Source organism: Eucyclogobius newberryi, unplaced genomic scaffold (genome assembly GCF_026437365.1).
Source record: "Eucyclogobius newberryi isolate DKJ021-1_F unplaced genomic scaffold, fEucNew1.0.hap1 SCAF_7, whole genome shotgun sequence".
Taxonomy (NCBI): Eukaryota; Metazoa; Chordata; class Actinopteri; order Gobiiformes; family Gobiidae; genus Eucyclogobius; species Eucyclogobius newberryi.
Window position 1 is genome coordinate 27685832 of NW_027316389.1, and position 14344 is coordinate 27700175.

The 14344-nt window shown below is 41.4% G+C and overlaps 2 protein-coding genes across 4 annotated transcripts; one reads left to right on the forward strand and one right to left on the reverse strand.

The window, feature by feature from the left end:
• Positions 1-19: 19 nt before the first annotated feature.
• apba2a (amyloid beta (A4) precursor protein-binding, family A, member 2a) lies at positions 20-8811 on the reverse strand. Of its 3 annotated transcripts, none has more exons than XM_072435380.1 (12): positions 8709-8811; positions 6272-7409; positions 5150-5260; positions 5038-5077; positions 4805-4950; positions 4562-4648; positions 4302-4487; positions 3350-3529; positions 1590-1802; positions 1255-1374; positions 1029-1169; positions 20-698 (listed from the first exon to the last, which is right to left on the reverse strand). In XM_072435380.1, the coding sequence occupies exons 2-12, from the start codon at positions 7373-7375 to the stop codon at positions 627-629; spliced, it is 2400 nt and encodes a 799-aa protein (XP_072291481.1). In that variant the 5' UTR covers positions 7376-7409; positions 8709-8811; the 3' UTR covers positions 20-626. The 3 variants fall into 3 exon arrangements, with proteins under 3 accessions (XP_072291481.1, XP_072291479.1, XP_072291480.1); XM_072435378.1 differs by having other exon boundaries at positions 4805-4977; XM_072435379.1 differs by having other exon boundaries at positions 4805-4977; positions 6272-7407; positions 8706-8806.
• A 513-nt stretch (positions 8812-9324) lies between these two features.
• fan1 (FANCD2 and FANCI associated nuclease 1) lies at positions 9325-14239 on the forward strand. Its single transcript, XM_072435313.1, has 13 exons — positions 9325-10600; positions 10681-10821; positions 11318-11519; positions 11602-11835; positions 11926-12057; positions 12139-12247; positions 12317-12436; positions 12590-12754; positions 12832-12994; positions 13067-13170; positions 13248-13442; positions 13515-13643; positions 13725-14239. The coding sequence occupies exons 1-13, from the start codon at positions 9499-9501 to the stop codon at positions 13860-13862; spliced, it is 2934 nt and encodes a 977-aa protein (XP_072291414.1). The 5' UTR covers positions 9325-9498; the 3' UTR covers positions 13863-14239.
• Positions 14240-14344: the final 105 nt, after the last annotated feature.

The window sequence follows — 14344 nt, forward strand, 5'->3', positions numbered from 1 at the left end:
AAATACGAGCGTGCAGCAGTGAGTCTGTATTCTTGATTTATTTGGACATTACATTCATTCAGTAATGTACATTCGTGTTTGCTCTGGTAAAGTTTATTGGTCTAATACTGCAAGTCTTTGAGAATAGATGGGTCTTTGGCCTTCAGTGTCACCCGAACAACACCCCCATGATGTTTTTGAACCATTTGCTTTATAATAATAGATTATAATGTAACACGGATGGTGGCAAATCCCTGGTCGGCAATAACATGCATATACTGTTGTTATATGGCCTTCCCAGTCCTTGAGTAACTCAAATTATTTACATTACATTTACATTTTGACTGCGTACACATTATAAAAATGACTAAATAAAAATAAATGTACTTATTATTCATCTCTTCATAGGAAAATAATCATGACCTTAAAGCTACGTCTCTTCAGCACTGAATGTCACAAACTACACTGCACAGAGAGTATTATTTATTCACATTATAAGGCCATTATGATGATGCGATTCAGGGTAAAACCTGAAATGAGAACTGGATGTTCTTACAGCATTGGAGCAAGAGGCTGAAAATAAAATAATACTTGATTCATCATGTCCCACAGTGTCACCTGTTTCTCACTCGTCCCCTGTAATGTCCCTAAATGTAGACCGGGGTTTCTTGTCCCGTCAGCAGCCTGAACATCACCGCGGGCATCGTCTTCATGTTGATCTGAGGAAAGGGATTGCAGATTACCTTTCCAGACCATCAATAATTAAGCACATTATTATTTTTCAAATATAAAAACTGGCTATTCATTGTATTGTGAAGTATTGGATTTTATGTGATTAGTATGGAACAGCAGCAGTAAAGTATATGAGGTATGGACTTGCCCTCTTCAAATAGGTACAGTACAATTGCATGGGATAATAAAAATCACAATGGCTGCAATACTGAACTGATTTAAAAGCGTTTTGGTGCGTGTGTGTCTTTAAAACCGAGTGAGACTTTGTGTGGTGCAGTAATCAGTGAAAATTGCCGTCTTGTGGCACTGGCTCTTACCTCACCCACTGAGACGGACAGGGTTTGAACGATCTTCTCGTGCGCCATGGCAACAACACTTTGACCATTTATTTCTATGATTCTGTGGCCAACGCGAACGCCGCCTCTCTCCGCGATCCCACCCCTCATCAGGCTGCAAATCTGACGGAAAAAAAAAAAGAAAAAGAAAATGCGGGTAAAATGCAAGTGCTGGAAGTAGCGAGTTTATTGTGAAGAGCCCACTCACGATGCCGTTTTGAACACTGAAGCCGAGTTGAAACTTCAGGTCGGGTCTTTTGATAAGGACAGTGGTGACAGGAGGGCAGCTCACGATGCTCAGTTTTACTTTCACGTGGTTTTTCAGGCCCTGCAATAAACATTAGCAGGAGTAATTTACACGTCGTCAAGAAGTACGACTAGTTAATGTCGGAACCATGCACAATATTGGCTGAACTACACTTTTATTCAATGCCAGCTTTTCACTTTCACTATAGATTTGACACCAGCTCGCCCTTCTCTCAGGTAATTTCCACTAAACCTACATCAGAAGTAAGCGGTGTGTGAAATGTGTGGCCTCTAGACCTTGATGATGCTCTGGCAGGTGGCGAGTGGCAGCCCGACCAGACTGGTGTCGTTGATGGACATGATCTGGTCTCCGACGCTCAGTTTCCCGGAGCGCGCCGCAGGGCCGCTGTTCAACATCCCAGCCAGGATCACGGTGGGTAGAATAGAGCCCCACCCGGACTCTACGATCACCACTCCAAGGAACTCCCCCTTCAGCTTCTCGATGTACAACTGCAAGACACAAACATTGTAGATTTTGAAGTAACAAGACATTCCAAAAAAAATATGTGACTGAACTTAAACCAGATCTATGTAAAAAAAAAAAAAAGACTACAAAAAACAGATTACAAAACTAAACCAGGGCTAAAACAGGAATATAAATGGACATGAACACCTTCCATACCATACAGTTAGATGTCGGTGTAATCCCTCATTCGTCCAGGCGTGTTTCATAGTAGAAAAAGCTTCAGTTGTAGTCATCTGGACTCAGTTTGAAAAAATAGACGTTTCGACTCTCATCCAAGAGTCATTGTCAATAAAAGAATTTAGATCGAGAACTCCGATATTAATACTGTTCTGTGGTAAGACCCACCCATTGGGCGGAGCCTTCCTGAAGTAGAAAGAGTTGTTTGTTTCAACAGAAACTCCCCCCTTGTATCTACCGAGCTAGCCTATTCAGAATCTTAATGGGCTATTAGAATCCTCTTTGTCTTTGTGAGACCCTGGCTCAACCACCCTGAGTACCTGATTAGCATCCGAATGTCCTTGTCCTGGTCCTCTACCTTTCCAGGGGTTCAGTAACCCATTATAAATAACAGGAAGATTAAACCTTAGCCCTCCATTTCTGTTTAAAGAAGGTCTTTCTTTTTTAACAAAAATAGCTTCCTTGACTCCTCTTTCAAACCATCTTTTCTCCCTGCTTAAAACCTTCACCTCACCGTCTTCAAACGAGTGATTAGAGGCTTCAAGATGGAGATGCACGGCACTCTGAGGTCCTGAACTTGTATTTCTTCTCTGCTGATAAAGCCTCTTGTGTAGAGGCTGTTTTGTCTCACCTATGTAACGTTCTTTACAGCTTTCTTCACTGCATTGGATCGAATAAACTACATTGCTCTGTTTTTGAGTCGGCAACTTGTCCTTAGGACAAGTTGCCGACAAGTTCAGGACCTCAGAGCGCCGTGCATCTCCATCTTGAAGCCTCTAATCACTCGTTTGAAGACGGTGAGGTGAAGGTTTTAAGCAGGGAGAAAAGATGGTTTGAAAGAGGAGTCAAGGAAGCTATTTTTGTTAAAAAAGAAAGACCTTCTTTAAACAGAAATGGAGGGCTAAGGTTTAATCTTCCTGTTATTTATAATGGGTTACTGAACCCCTGGAAAGGTAGAGGACCAGGACAAGGACATTTAGATGCTAATCAGGTACTCAGGGTGGTTGAGCCAGGGTCTCACAAAGACAAAGAGGTTTCTAATAGCCCATTAAGATTCTGAATAGGCTAGCTCGGTAGATACAAGGGGGGAGTTTCTGTTGAAACAAACAACTCTTGCTACTTCAGGAAGGCTCCGCCCAATGGGCGGGTCTTACCACAGAACAGTATTAATATCGGAGTTCTCGATCTAAATTCTTTTATTGACAATGACTCTTGGATGAGAGTCGAAACGTCTATTTTTTCAAACTGAGTCCAGATGACTACAACTGAAGCTTTTTCTACCATACAGTTAGATGTAGTATTGTTTTAGGACAGTGTAATAGATAAAATTGGTCTAAAATGACAAATGCCACACCTCTTTACAGTTGTCCGAGTTTGAGAAATGGACAAGATCGTCATGGTACATCTCCTGGGAGTTGATGATGTCACTGTACTGTTTCTGGCTCAGGTCTGTTGGGTTGATACCGTTGGCTCGGAGGAACTCTCTGTAGGCTACGCTGAAAGCCTGACCGATGGACTGTGCAATGAGCTGTGCCTGTGGGAGTGGGAACGAAAACTATTCAGGAGGTAGACATTTACCACCTCCTTATATCGAGTGAATGAGAGTCAGAGATGAGGCATTTTCACATTCGATAACGTGTTCATTTCATTTCATTCAGTCAGCTTAAGCTTTTTACATCTAAAGTGTATTTTCAAATAAACAACAACAAACAAAGCTCAGAAAAAGCCTAACAAAAGCTCTTTTATATGCAAAATGAAATATGAATTTGATGTTTTGTGACTGCAGTCTGAACATACAGGTCAAAATGATGCAACTTCTACAACGCTGAAATGCAGCAATTGTGATCTATTTTTCACTGTAAAAAGTGGCATCTGCATCAATTAAACAAATCGCCTGCCAGACAACAGCTGAAGCTACAAAGTGTAATTAAAGAGTTTAGGAGAAAGCTTAGATGTAGCTTAATGCAAAGGTTTGTTGTGGCAAGTCCATAACTTCTGTCTCCTTGAAGTATCAACACTTTTTATTTCCAATTTTTGACACTATTTTTCATGATTATCTAACAGCAGAGATAGGCAAAAGCATGCGGCGACGCCTTCAACATGGTAACAACAAATACATTGCGATAGGGTGTATATATCTAAAGGTTAAAGTCTGAGTCACAATATTTAACAGCTCCACTGGTTTGGTTATGTCTCCTCCTGCACATCAGGCCACTTCAGGGTGAATGAAGCATGTAAACTCATTTGAGCATTAGGACCTGTATTGTAACTGTTTCCTAAAATGTGTCATTGTAAAAAGTACTTACATCCTCAGATTCAAACACATAGCAGATCATCCTGTACTGATTTTTGGCTTCTTTAGCAGAAACAGGACATTCCGACAGCTCCTCTGACGAAGACTGGGACAATGAAGTTCGAGCCATTATGACCACAATATTACCGATGTCAGCTATGTATGAAATGGTACGCAAGGCACTGTCCATCATCGTCTCCTGCATCAAAAATGAGAAAATGTGGGTAAATAAATCAAAAGAATCATATTTTTTAGGACGTGATAGTTACAAACCTGTGTGTCAGCATTTAACACTTTAACTGCTTTAGTAGAAATAAATAAATCAACTTCTGTCATCATCTGGGAGTCCTCGTCCTGGCTCTTTGGACATAGAAATATAATATAATAATGATAAATCAAAAAGGATGCTTGTTAATACATGTGCATGAAAAATAAATGGCACCCCCTAGTGGCAAAAATAATACACGTTGTGAAAAGCAAAAATGAAGAAAGTCTGTATTTTTGGAGACACATCACCTTAATGTGGCTGACAGCCTCCTGAGCCTGAGTCATCCGCACAGACTTGGTTGGGTTTTTGTCTGACAGGACTTGAGTGCAGCCCATGTAGTTAGCAGCAAAGATGATTCCATCAATGAGGTCCTCTGGTTCACAGGGACCCGGCACTACACGTGTGAACAAAACAAAATACACTGTGCAAATTGGTGAATTAGAAAAAGTACCAAGAGATGTTAATATTTATAGATAATTACCATCTTCAAAGCAAGGGAATGAAGGTGCTTCTTGTGTCATCTGTGGAGGTAAAATGTCATTTAATAAAAGGGAGATGTTTTAGTGTGATTGTTTATTTACTAAATACTGTACTTTTGGACTGCCATTCTCCTCAGGTGGTGAAGGCTGTGGACTCTGAGGCCTTCTTGGCTGCTCTGGTGAGTGCTCAAGCTTTGCAACTGTGCTCGTCTCTTCATCCTGAATCTATACGGGGTATATAACAATTCCATTAATAAGCAGAGAATATAATTAAAACCAAATTCAACTAGTCCCAAACTATGATACACATAGTTCTAAGTAGAGCTCTAGCAAACAGAATTGTCTTGGTCCAAGTTTAGACATGCACGTTTAATTCAAGGAATTAATTAGTCCAGGTTTGGTGTGTATAAAATTCGCTCTAGTTTTATCTTGGCTTAGTCCTGGTTTATTTTTTTCTATTAGAACATAGATCAACAAAAACAACAACAACAGAAAGGGGAAAAAAACAAAAACACACACACTCACAAAGAACGAGCTGGACCAGGTAGAACATAAGTAGTAAGGAGTAGAAGTGGTAAATAAGGGAGTGGCATCAGAAAAAAAAAGGAAGAAAAAAAGAAGAGGAATTAGATCATTTTAAGTTCTGAATAATTGTCCCATTATGACCATTGTTTTTTAAATGTAATCTCTGTTGTAGAAAAAGCTTCAGTTGTAGTCATCTGGACTCAGTTTGAAAAAATAGACGTTTCGACTCTCATCCAAGAGTCATTGTCAATAACAGAATTTAGGTCGAGAACTCCGATATTAATACTGTTCTGTGGTAAGACCCGCCCATTGGGAGGAGCCTTCCTGAAGTAGAAAGAGTTGTTTGTTGTTTGAAGGCTCCTCCCAATGGGCGGGTCTTACCACAGAACAGTATTAATATCGGAGTTCTCGACCTAAATTCTGTTATTGACAATGACTCTTGGATGAGAGTCGAAACGTCTATTTTTTCAAACTGAGTCCAGATGACTACAACTGAAGCTTTTTCTACTATGGAACACGCCTGGACGAATGAGGGATTACACCGACGTAATCTCTGTTATAATATTAGTCCTTAATCGTCGGAGCGGTTTGAGTCATGCATTTTTTTTGAGCTCTTGACCTTGATTTTGTCCTAAGCATTGTTCACAAATATTTTCTGAAATAGTGTGAACTGCTGTGAATAATTGGTTTGTGCACTTTTATCATTCATACCTGGCGTGTTGGCTCCGGTCCACTCGGCCTCTCCTCCAGATGCTCGCTCTGTTGTACAATGGAGTGCGGAGGGGGTGAAACAGATTTGGCAGCTTGGGGTGGACTGTCCTGACTCGGGGGCTGAGGGGTCTCTCTGCAGGAGGGTGCCTCTCTTCTCGGGGCCGAGGCAGGTGGAGGTGGCGGGGGATGGGGATGTCGAGGAGGTGGAGGAGGGTGCTGCTTATTACCGCCGGGGCTGGGTCTGGCTTTCATCCGCTTGTGATCGCTTCTCGCACGTTGATCCGTACCATTTGTGCAACTCGCTTTTACTACACTATTTTCCACACACTGTCCTGTAACTCTTCGGCCCCGCGCTTTACTTGGTCTCTCTCTTATGTGATCAGATTTCTTCATTACTTCTGGATTCTTCTGGATTCTTGCTACTCTGTCTATTTCAACCGCCTTTTCCTTTTTAGAACATTCATACACGCTCGACTCCCCCATTTGAGGAGGGCTTGGTTCTTCCTCATCCAAATCTTCAATAAATTTGACACCTACTAGTACCTCTTCTACGTCATCCCCATCCGTGAAAAAATAGTTATTTTCCTGGCCTTTTACAACATTGCATTTTACAGCGGCCTGTACATTTGGACCAGCCTGTATTAATCTATGTCCTTGTTTGCCAGGCTTGGTTTCCGGTTGTGAAGACTGACATATCTGTGTATCTTTGGCTGCACCACTGTTCTCATCAATATTCTCAGTCACTGCATGTTGCTTTAAATAACCAGCCTCGTCAGGACAGTACTGCCTGTAGTGCCTCATGTCCACAGTGCCCTCTCTTGGCAAGTGCAGGACCTCATCGTAGTCCTGCTCCACGTCTGAGCCAACATTGTCATACTCGGACCCAGTGTCCTCCATGTCTACCGGACCGGGGACACGGGGCGTATATTGGTGTTGTGGGCCAGTCAGCTGATCATTTTGGACAGCCTTTGAAGTACATTGAAGCGATTCAGACTCCTCCCTCTCCAAACCTTGGTTGGTCTCCTGGCTGGTTGGTCTAAGAGCTGGGTATGCTGAGGGGCCGGGAGCTTTTGAACTGGGTCCTGGCCTCTTTACATGAGCCATAACTGGCCCTGTAGCCTGATGCTCTAAGTCCCCTGTAAATAGAAATAATAATGAATTGCTTTTGTGTCAATATTTGATGAAAGGTGTACAATACAGAGGTGAGACCAACATACCACACCTAGGTATAAATATCAGCAGTGAGGATGGTTAGTTTCTCTTTGGGAATGACAAGGATAACTAGCATGAATGAGTATAAAAGGGGCCGATTGGCTTAGATCTTTGTGGATTTGTGTCAGGCCAGCTTTATTGATTGAAAACATTGGTAAAAGACAGAGTGGTAAAGCACACGGTCTGGGACAACAGCGGCCTGCGAGGTGAGGTCAGGTCAGGTTGAAGAAAGGAGAACACAAGAGAATCATTGTAAGAGAATCATTGAAACAATTTCACATTTTAAAATGTACACGACAAGAACAATTGTCTGTCAATCAATGATCACATTCACCCTGGAATAATCATTTGCCAGATACAATTATAGTTTTGATGAGGATTTGTATCATCTTTTATCTCGCTTTGTTGCATCAGCTCTAATTGCCTTCATACTTTGCCAGAGTGCAGGCCAATGGTAAGGGCAATCATGAACAAAATAAAGAAAAATGCTTAATCTATAGCCAATTAGTGAACAGCATACTTCCCCATGCCTAGCCAATTAATTTTTGGCTTCAGCAGTGAAATATAGACTCTTCCTGTCACCACAATATCCCTATTAATAGCACAATAATAAAGCACCAGTGTGACCGTCTCTATTGTCATGATTTCAGTGATGTTGGATATAGTGACAGTAAAGGCCATAGCTCAATGCAAACACACCCACTACAGCCTAACCGCCCTGAATATGATATTTAGTGCTGAAATATGTGGCGAGGACCATTAGGATTGGATCAAACTGTCCACATATTCACCAGTGATGCTCAGTAAAGCTCATTAGGCCAAACTTTTACCGCAGCTGCAGGAGGGACTGGTTGTTGTGGCTGCTCCAGTTTCCTCACGAATGGACATCGCATTCCCATCTGGCTACAAATCGATCACAGAATTGGATAAACGCACGCCCGCTGTAACATGAGATCGCATTGACGGCACAATGCGAGGCGTGCACTCTCTGTTTGACATATTAGGTTGAAATATTGTATTAAATCTGCTTGTACTGCAGCAGCTATTCACGTCGACCTTGGTTCTTAGCATCCAGACTGCACCATGCTGACTCCGCTGGGCTGATGTTGCACGGGCTACACAAGGAGGAGCGCATCTTACATCGTGTTCCTCCTTTCTGCAGACGCATCCCACGCCTTTGTTACATCTGGCCCATAATAAGAATGTAGCATGCGTGTCTTACCAGCATGAGTCCCCGATGTCGCAGCCTCCTTCCCTCCTCAAGCCCGTGTGTTGGTCACATCAGATGGCTCTCCCCGGTGGTGGTGGTGGTGGTGGTGGTGGTGGGCTGGAATAAAAGCGGTACCGCAGCCCAGGAACATGAGTTGACAATACACCCCCAACCCTGGCTCCATAACACAATATTGTTCTTGTATAGTTACTACTAAGGCTGATGTTACGGCTGTTCTTTAAGAACACAAATAAATACATTCAAATGCCATTAAATGTAATCTTGATCTTGAATCTCTCTGTTTACGTTCCATGAATAGTATTGTAATATTATAAAATGTACTGGGTATGTTATAAAAGCACATTACAAATCATTTTATTTGAAATTGTGATTTTTTTTTATTTCATTTTTTCATTTTCTTGTCTCTTTTTTTTCCCCTATTCATTTTGTATCTAGGATCGATTAGTCGTCCTCAAATCGTCTGTATCGGCGCTCGGCTAGTCGAGTCTGAGAAGCGGGACTGTTATCTTCGCTTCACACTTTCGTTAGCACATCTGCCATGCCTCTCTGCTCTGTTAGCTTGTTTGAAGAAGAAGAAAAAAACAATCTAGTTTTATATCGATGACCTATGATAGATATGATATATGTTGTCAGTCTAATAGTCAATTTTATGTAATGCTTTGTTTTGTAAACAGATATTCAGCGAGCTACATTACATGGAGCTAACTACTCATTTGTGATGCCCATCGTGAATGCAAGGAGAAGAAACTGGTTTAATTGAGCCAAACGTCTTACCTCTAACAAGATGAGCGAGACCCCGAAGAAGGACAAACGCCAGAAGCGACTGTCATTGTCCAGGAGTAAGAAGAGCCATGCAAAAGCTGGGGTCAGTGCCAATGCTGCTGCAGCCAGTTCAACTCCTATCACCTCCTTTTTCAGCTGCCAGCCCCCCAAACTGTCCTGTCCTCTGTGTGGCCAGCTCGTACCAAGATTCAAGATCAATGAGCACATCGATCTGCAATGTCAGAACTTCCAGAGACAGGACAGCAACGCCACCTCAGCAAGTAATACTGTTGTGCCCAGCAGCCACCTGTCAGCCACAGCAAAATCACCAGATATTAGTCCTAAAAAGCAGGAAGACGTCAAAGAAATCCAGACTAGCCCTTATTTTAAAAAGGCAAGTTTAGAGCAGACGCCGCGAGAGATAGTGAGTAAAACTGTAGCCCGGAAGATAGATCTGGGAAGTTTCTCCTCCAAGTTGTCAAGAAAGGGTTGTAAAATTTCTGACAAGACACACAAGATAATTGATAGCCGTAGATTCTCTGCCTCAAGTGACAAAGATGAGCCCTCCGAGGCACGGGGCAGTTCACAGAAAGAAAATACTGTCGATTTCGTGGACAAGCAAGACCACGACGTAATCAATTTGACAGACTTTGATGATACTGGGCCAGATGTAAAGGGTGCTGCAAATGTATCAGTGTTTCACAAAATGTTTACGCCAAAATCTTTGTCTTCGGAAGTAGCAAAAAGGAAAAAAGCTACTTCAAGTGTGACAAGGACTCGAAAAAAAGCAAAGTATGACAAAGATAAGGGGACACAACACAGTCTTCCTGTTAAAGAGGAGGTGAATGGAGATGAAGATGTGAGTCTGAAGCCTAGCTGTGATTCCAATGACACCACTGAGGGAATTGAGGAAAACAGTGTTGGAACTATGGATCATTTGCAAGGTTCACAATCCGACAAAACTGCAAATGATGAAAAGGTTGAAAGCTCCCAATCTACTTTCCTCCCTTATTACCTCCGAAACTTCCTAACTGTACTTGAGGCTGTTCTTGAGAATGAAGACGATCGATTATTGTTCAACGATGAAGATATGTCACTGATACAAACATTTGAGAAACTCTCAGGTTTGTCGAATTGCTATTTCTCTGTATGAATGATTATATGAACCAATAAAACAACGTTCATATATTTTTTCTCTTCAAAGTCATGGGGCAGAAGCTGTACGTGAGACTGTTTCAAAGGAAATTGAAGTGGCTCCAAGTCAATAAACTGGAATATGAAGAGATAAGCAGTGATTTGGCACCAGTGGCACAGCAATTGGTTCAGCAAAGATTTCTTCAGTCAGGTAAATTATTATTCAACGGATATGCCAATTTGATGTGCCAACACTTATTTTACAAAGATTAAAATATACTAGTGAATATAAAGTCACATTTACACATTTGTTTTATAATCTAGTCCAATGTATTGTGCATATGACAGGTTAGACTCCAAATTTCACAAAACAATTTTCCCCCCATAATCGTTACCTGCCAGATTTATTTTTCCATTGTGCGTAAAATGGATTTTGGATGGAATTGTGTGTTTTGATGACATAGAGAGAAAACCTGTTTAATGGCATTCCGGACAGTTTACTGAATGTCCTTCCCTCTCTCATTCCCTTTTCATGCTACACTGCCCTGTAAAAAAAAATCTTTAAATATGTATTCAACCCAATTCTTACATTGGTGTTTTTCTATCATCTAGATACAATAATATTCAAAAACATAAAATATATAAGCTTATAGCAATAGTCCACTTACAGCTTGTCTTAAATGATATTTGTTGCCATGTATTTCAAGAGAACGCTCTTGAAGAACTTGGAGAGGCTCTGGATTTGCTGCCTGCTCCTGAACTAAAATCTCTGGCCAAAACCTTCCACCTCGGTAATTCTGGGACCCAGAAATTGCATCTGGTGGAAGGCCTTCTCCGTCTGAGCAAGCAGAAGTCCCTCTTTTCTATGGCTCCTGGTCAAAACAATATTGGTGCTATCATGCTCAAAAGGTCAGGTGATTTATTTTATACATTTATGACAAATTTACATAGACAAAGGAAATTATAACATGTCCATTTTTTTTTAATATAGGGCAAAACATCTAGCAGGTTCCTGTGTACGTTTAAGTCGTGGTCCAAGAGCTGTCTTCTCACGGGTCCTCCTTTTATTCTCGTTGACCGACTCTTTGGATGAAGAGGAGATGGCGGCAGGTGGACAAAGCCAACTCTACACTATCCTACTTGTCAAATCAGGACGTTTGGCCTTCCCAGATTACACAGTGGAGCGCAAAGCTAAAGTTTTTCAAGACAGAGATGACCTTATAAGGTGAGAAGAACTTGCATTCACAGCAAGTTTGATGAATGACATGACATATGTAGTGATTTCTTTATTTGTATTTCTTAAATGATTGCTCAGATATGAAGCATCCATGCGAGCCCTGCAGGAAGTCACTACAGCTATGCAGACTGGCCAATGGGACGAGGCCTTTGAGTTGTACACCAGTGCTAAATGTGTTTGGCAAGAGCTGAGAGATAACCACAATTTTAGGTAAAGACCGTCAAATATTTGTGATTTTTGTCTTGTTCAGATGCAGGATTTGGAATAATTTTTCAATATTGAATTAACTAGCTATGAGGAAGACCTCCCTGTCTTTCTACGCAGCTTCACTGCTGGATGGGCCTATAGTCGCATCCTGTCCAGAGGAGTGGAGATCCTGCAAAGGCTAAAGCGTTATGAGGTCTGGTCACAGATTAAAGATATTTGAAATACCTTTCTGCTATTAAGTAATTTATTTTCTAATCCACAGGAAGCTGTTGTAGAACTTCAGTCGTTACTGTCACAGAGTGTTTATTGTCAGGACAGTCGAGGACGATGGTGGGACCGACTCGCACTAAACCTGCACCAGCACCTTAAGAAGCCAGAGCAGGTCAGCACTTTGACAGTTGTTAAAGTCTAGTTAGAGTTGATATATGTTATATAAGTGGTGGCATTCTTTTACACTTCAGCCTCAGTTTGAATTGAACTGTTCTTTAAATGTATGATGTATTTATCTGACTGATTTGCGCTGTTGCGATTATAGGCTATACGCGCTATCAGTGATGGATTGGCTGACCCTTTGGTGCGGACAGGGCATAAACTATCCCTTCACCAGAGAGCTGCTCGAATGAGAGATTCTGCAAGCTGCAAAAAATACAGATTAAAACTGAAAGACCTGCCCACTATCCATGTTCAAGATGTGAAACATGTAAGTAGTAGAACACAAGGATGGAAAATGGTGTTCTTACTTATGCTCCAAGTCTAAAAGCAGATTTGGTTTTGAAGGTAACGATACAGGGACAGCTCTTTCCTCATGAAGGTGGCACTGGGAAATCTAGGTTTCTGATCCCTGTGAAAGGAAACTGTGATGAAAGCTCTAATGCAACAGTAATATGCTCAGTGGAGGATCTGTCTTTAGCACATTATCAAAAGCAGGGATTTAATGAAGGTAAGTACAGTGTTATCTCGTGTTCGATGCAGTTTTAGTCTCATCTCTAATATATGCCAAAATATGTAATAGGAATTCATGGAGAAGGATCGACATTTTCGACTCTCTTTGCGCTTTTGTTGTGGGACATTATTTTCATGGATGGTATTCCAGATGTTTTCAGAAATCCATATCAGGTAATGAACCAGGCTGTGTTTATGTTCTATATACATATAGCTGTGAAAACGAATTATCATGTCCTTATAATTTGCAGACGTGTCCCTTAGATCTCTATACTGATTGTTTCTATGGAAACAGAAAAGAGGCAATAGATTCTCGAGTAGAGCTGATTTCTAGTGCCACTGTTGAAACTCTGCACAGCATGTTAGAGGAAGTCTGGGCCACACAGGAGGGAAAGGTGTGCTCACTGGTCAGCTGGGAGAGGTTTTCTTCTCTTCAGCAGGCTCAGGTACTGTATGAGACATTACATCATAAAACAAATAAACAAGATGCCACCTCCTATAACAATCTTCATTTACAGTCTCTTTTGTCCTGCCTGAGTGGGCCTTTCTTAGCCGGCGTAATAATGAGGATGGCAAAGGACTACAGACACTGTCGGGGAGGTTTACCAGATCTAGTGGTTTGGAACACATCAAATAACACTTACAAGGTGAACATCATACTTGAGTTGCCTTAAGTGAGATTATTGTAGTAACACATGTACGTATATTGATCGCTGTGTATTTTGTAGTTGGTGGAGGTAAAAGGGCCAAACGACCGACTGTCCCAGAAGCAGCAGATCTGGCTGGACGAGCTGCAGAAACTGGGGGCCGATGTGGAGGTGTGTCACGTGGCTGCTACTGGAGCGAAAGGATCTCGCCTGGAATAAAGTCACTAAAGAAACTCTAAGTGAGCCGAGAACTGAGGTTAAAAGTGGTCTGAAAAATGAATCCGCCAGAGGCTCTGAAAGGCTATATTACAGATGCAGTTTTATTTTCATTTGTGGGTAATATGGATGCCTTTGCTCTCAAATACAGAAGATCTCCAGAGAATTGCCACTTTCCTAAATATCATCGCATAATCAGAGCTGGTGCATGTCAAGAAATAGATCAAGCAGCCATAAAACTGAATCTTTTTTCTGCTGCACTATTTTTATGATCATCGGTTGCTAAGCAACCAAAATATTTTTTTTATCAGTGTATAAAGCTCTATGAGTTTGTTATTCAAATACATTGCATGGATATACAGAACAATCTTAGTGATTAAAGTTAATTTAAATGATGGGATCAGTCCAAATGCATTTCATTTCCCAGACACTTGAAATACACAAACTAAAATGTTTAAAGAAAAAGCAAATCTTTACAGATGACA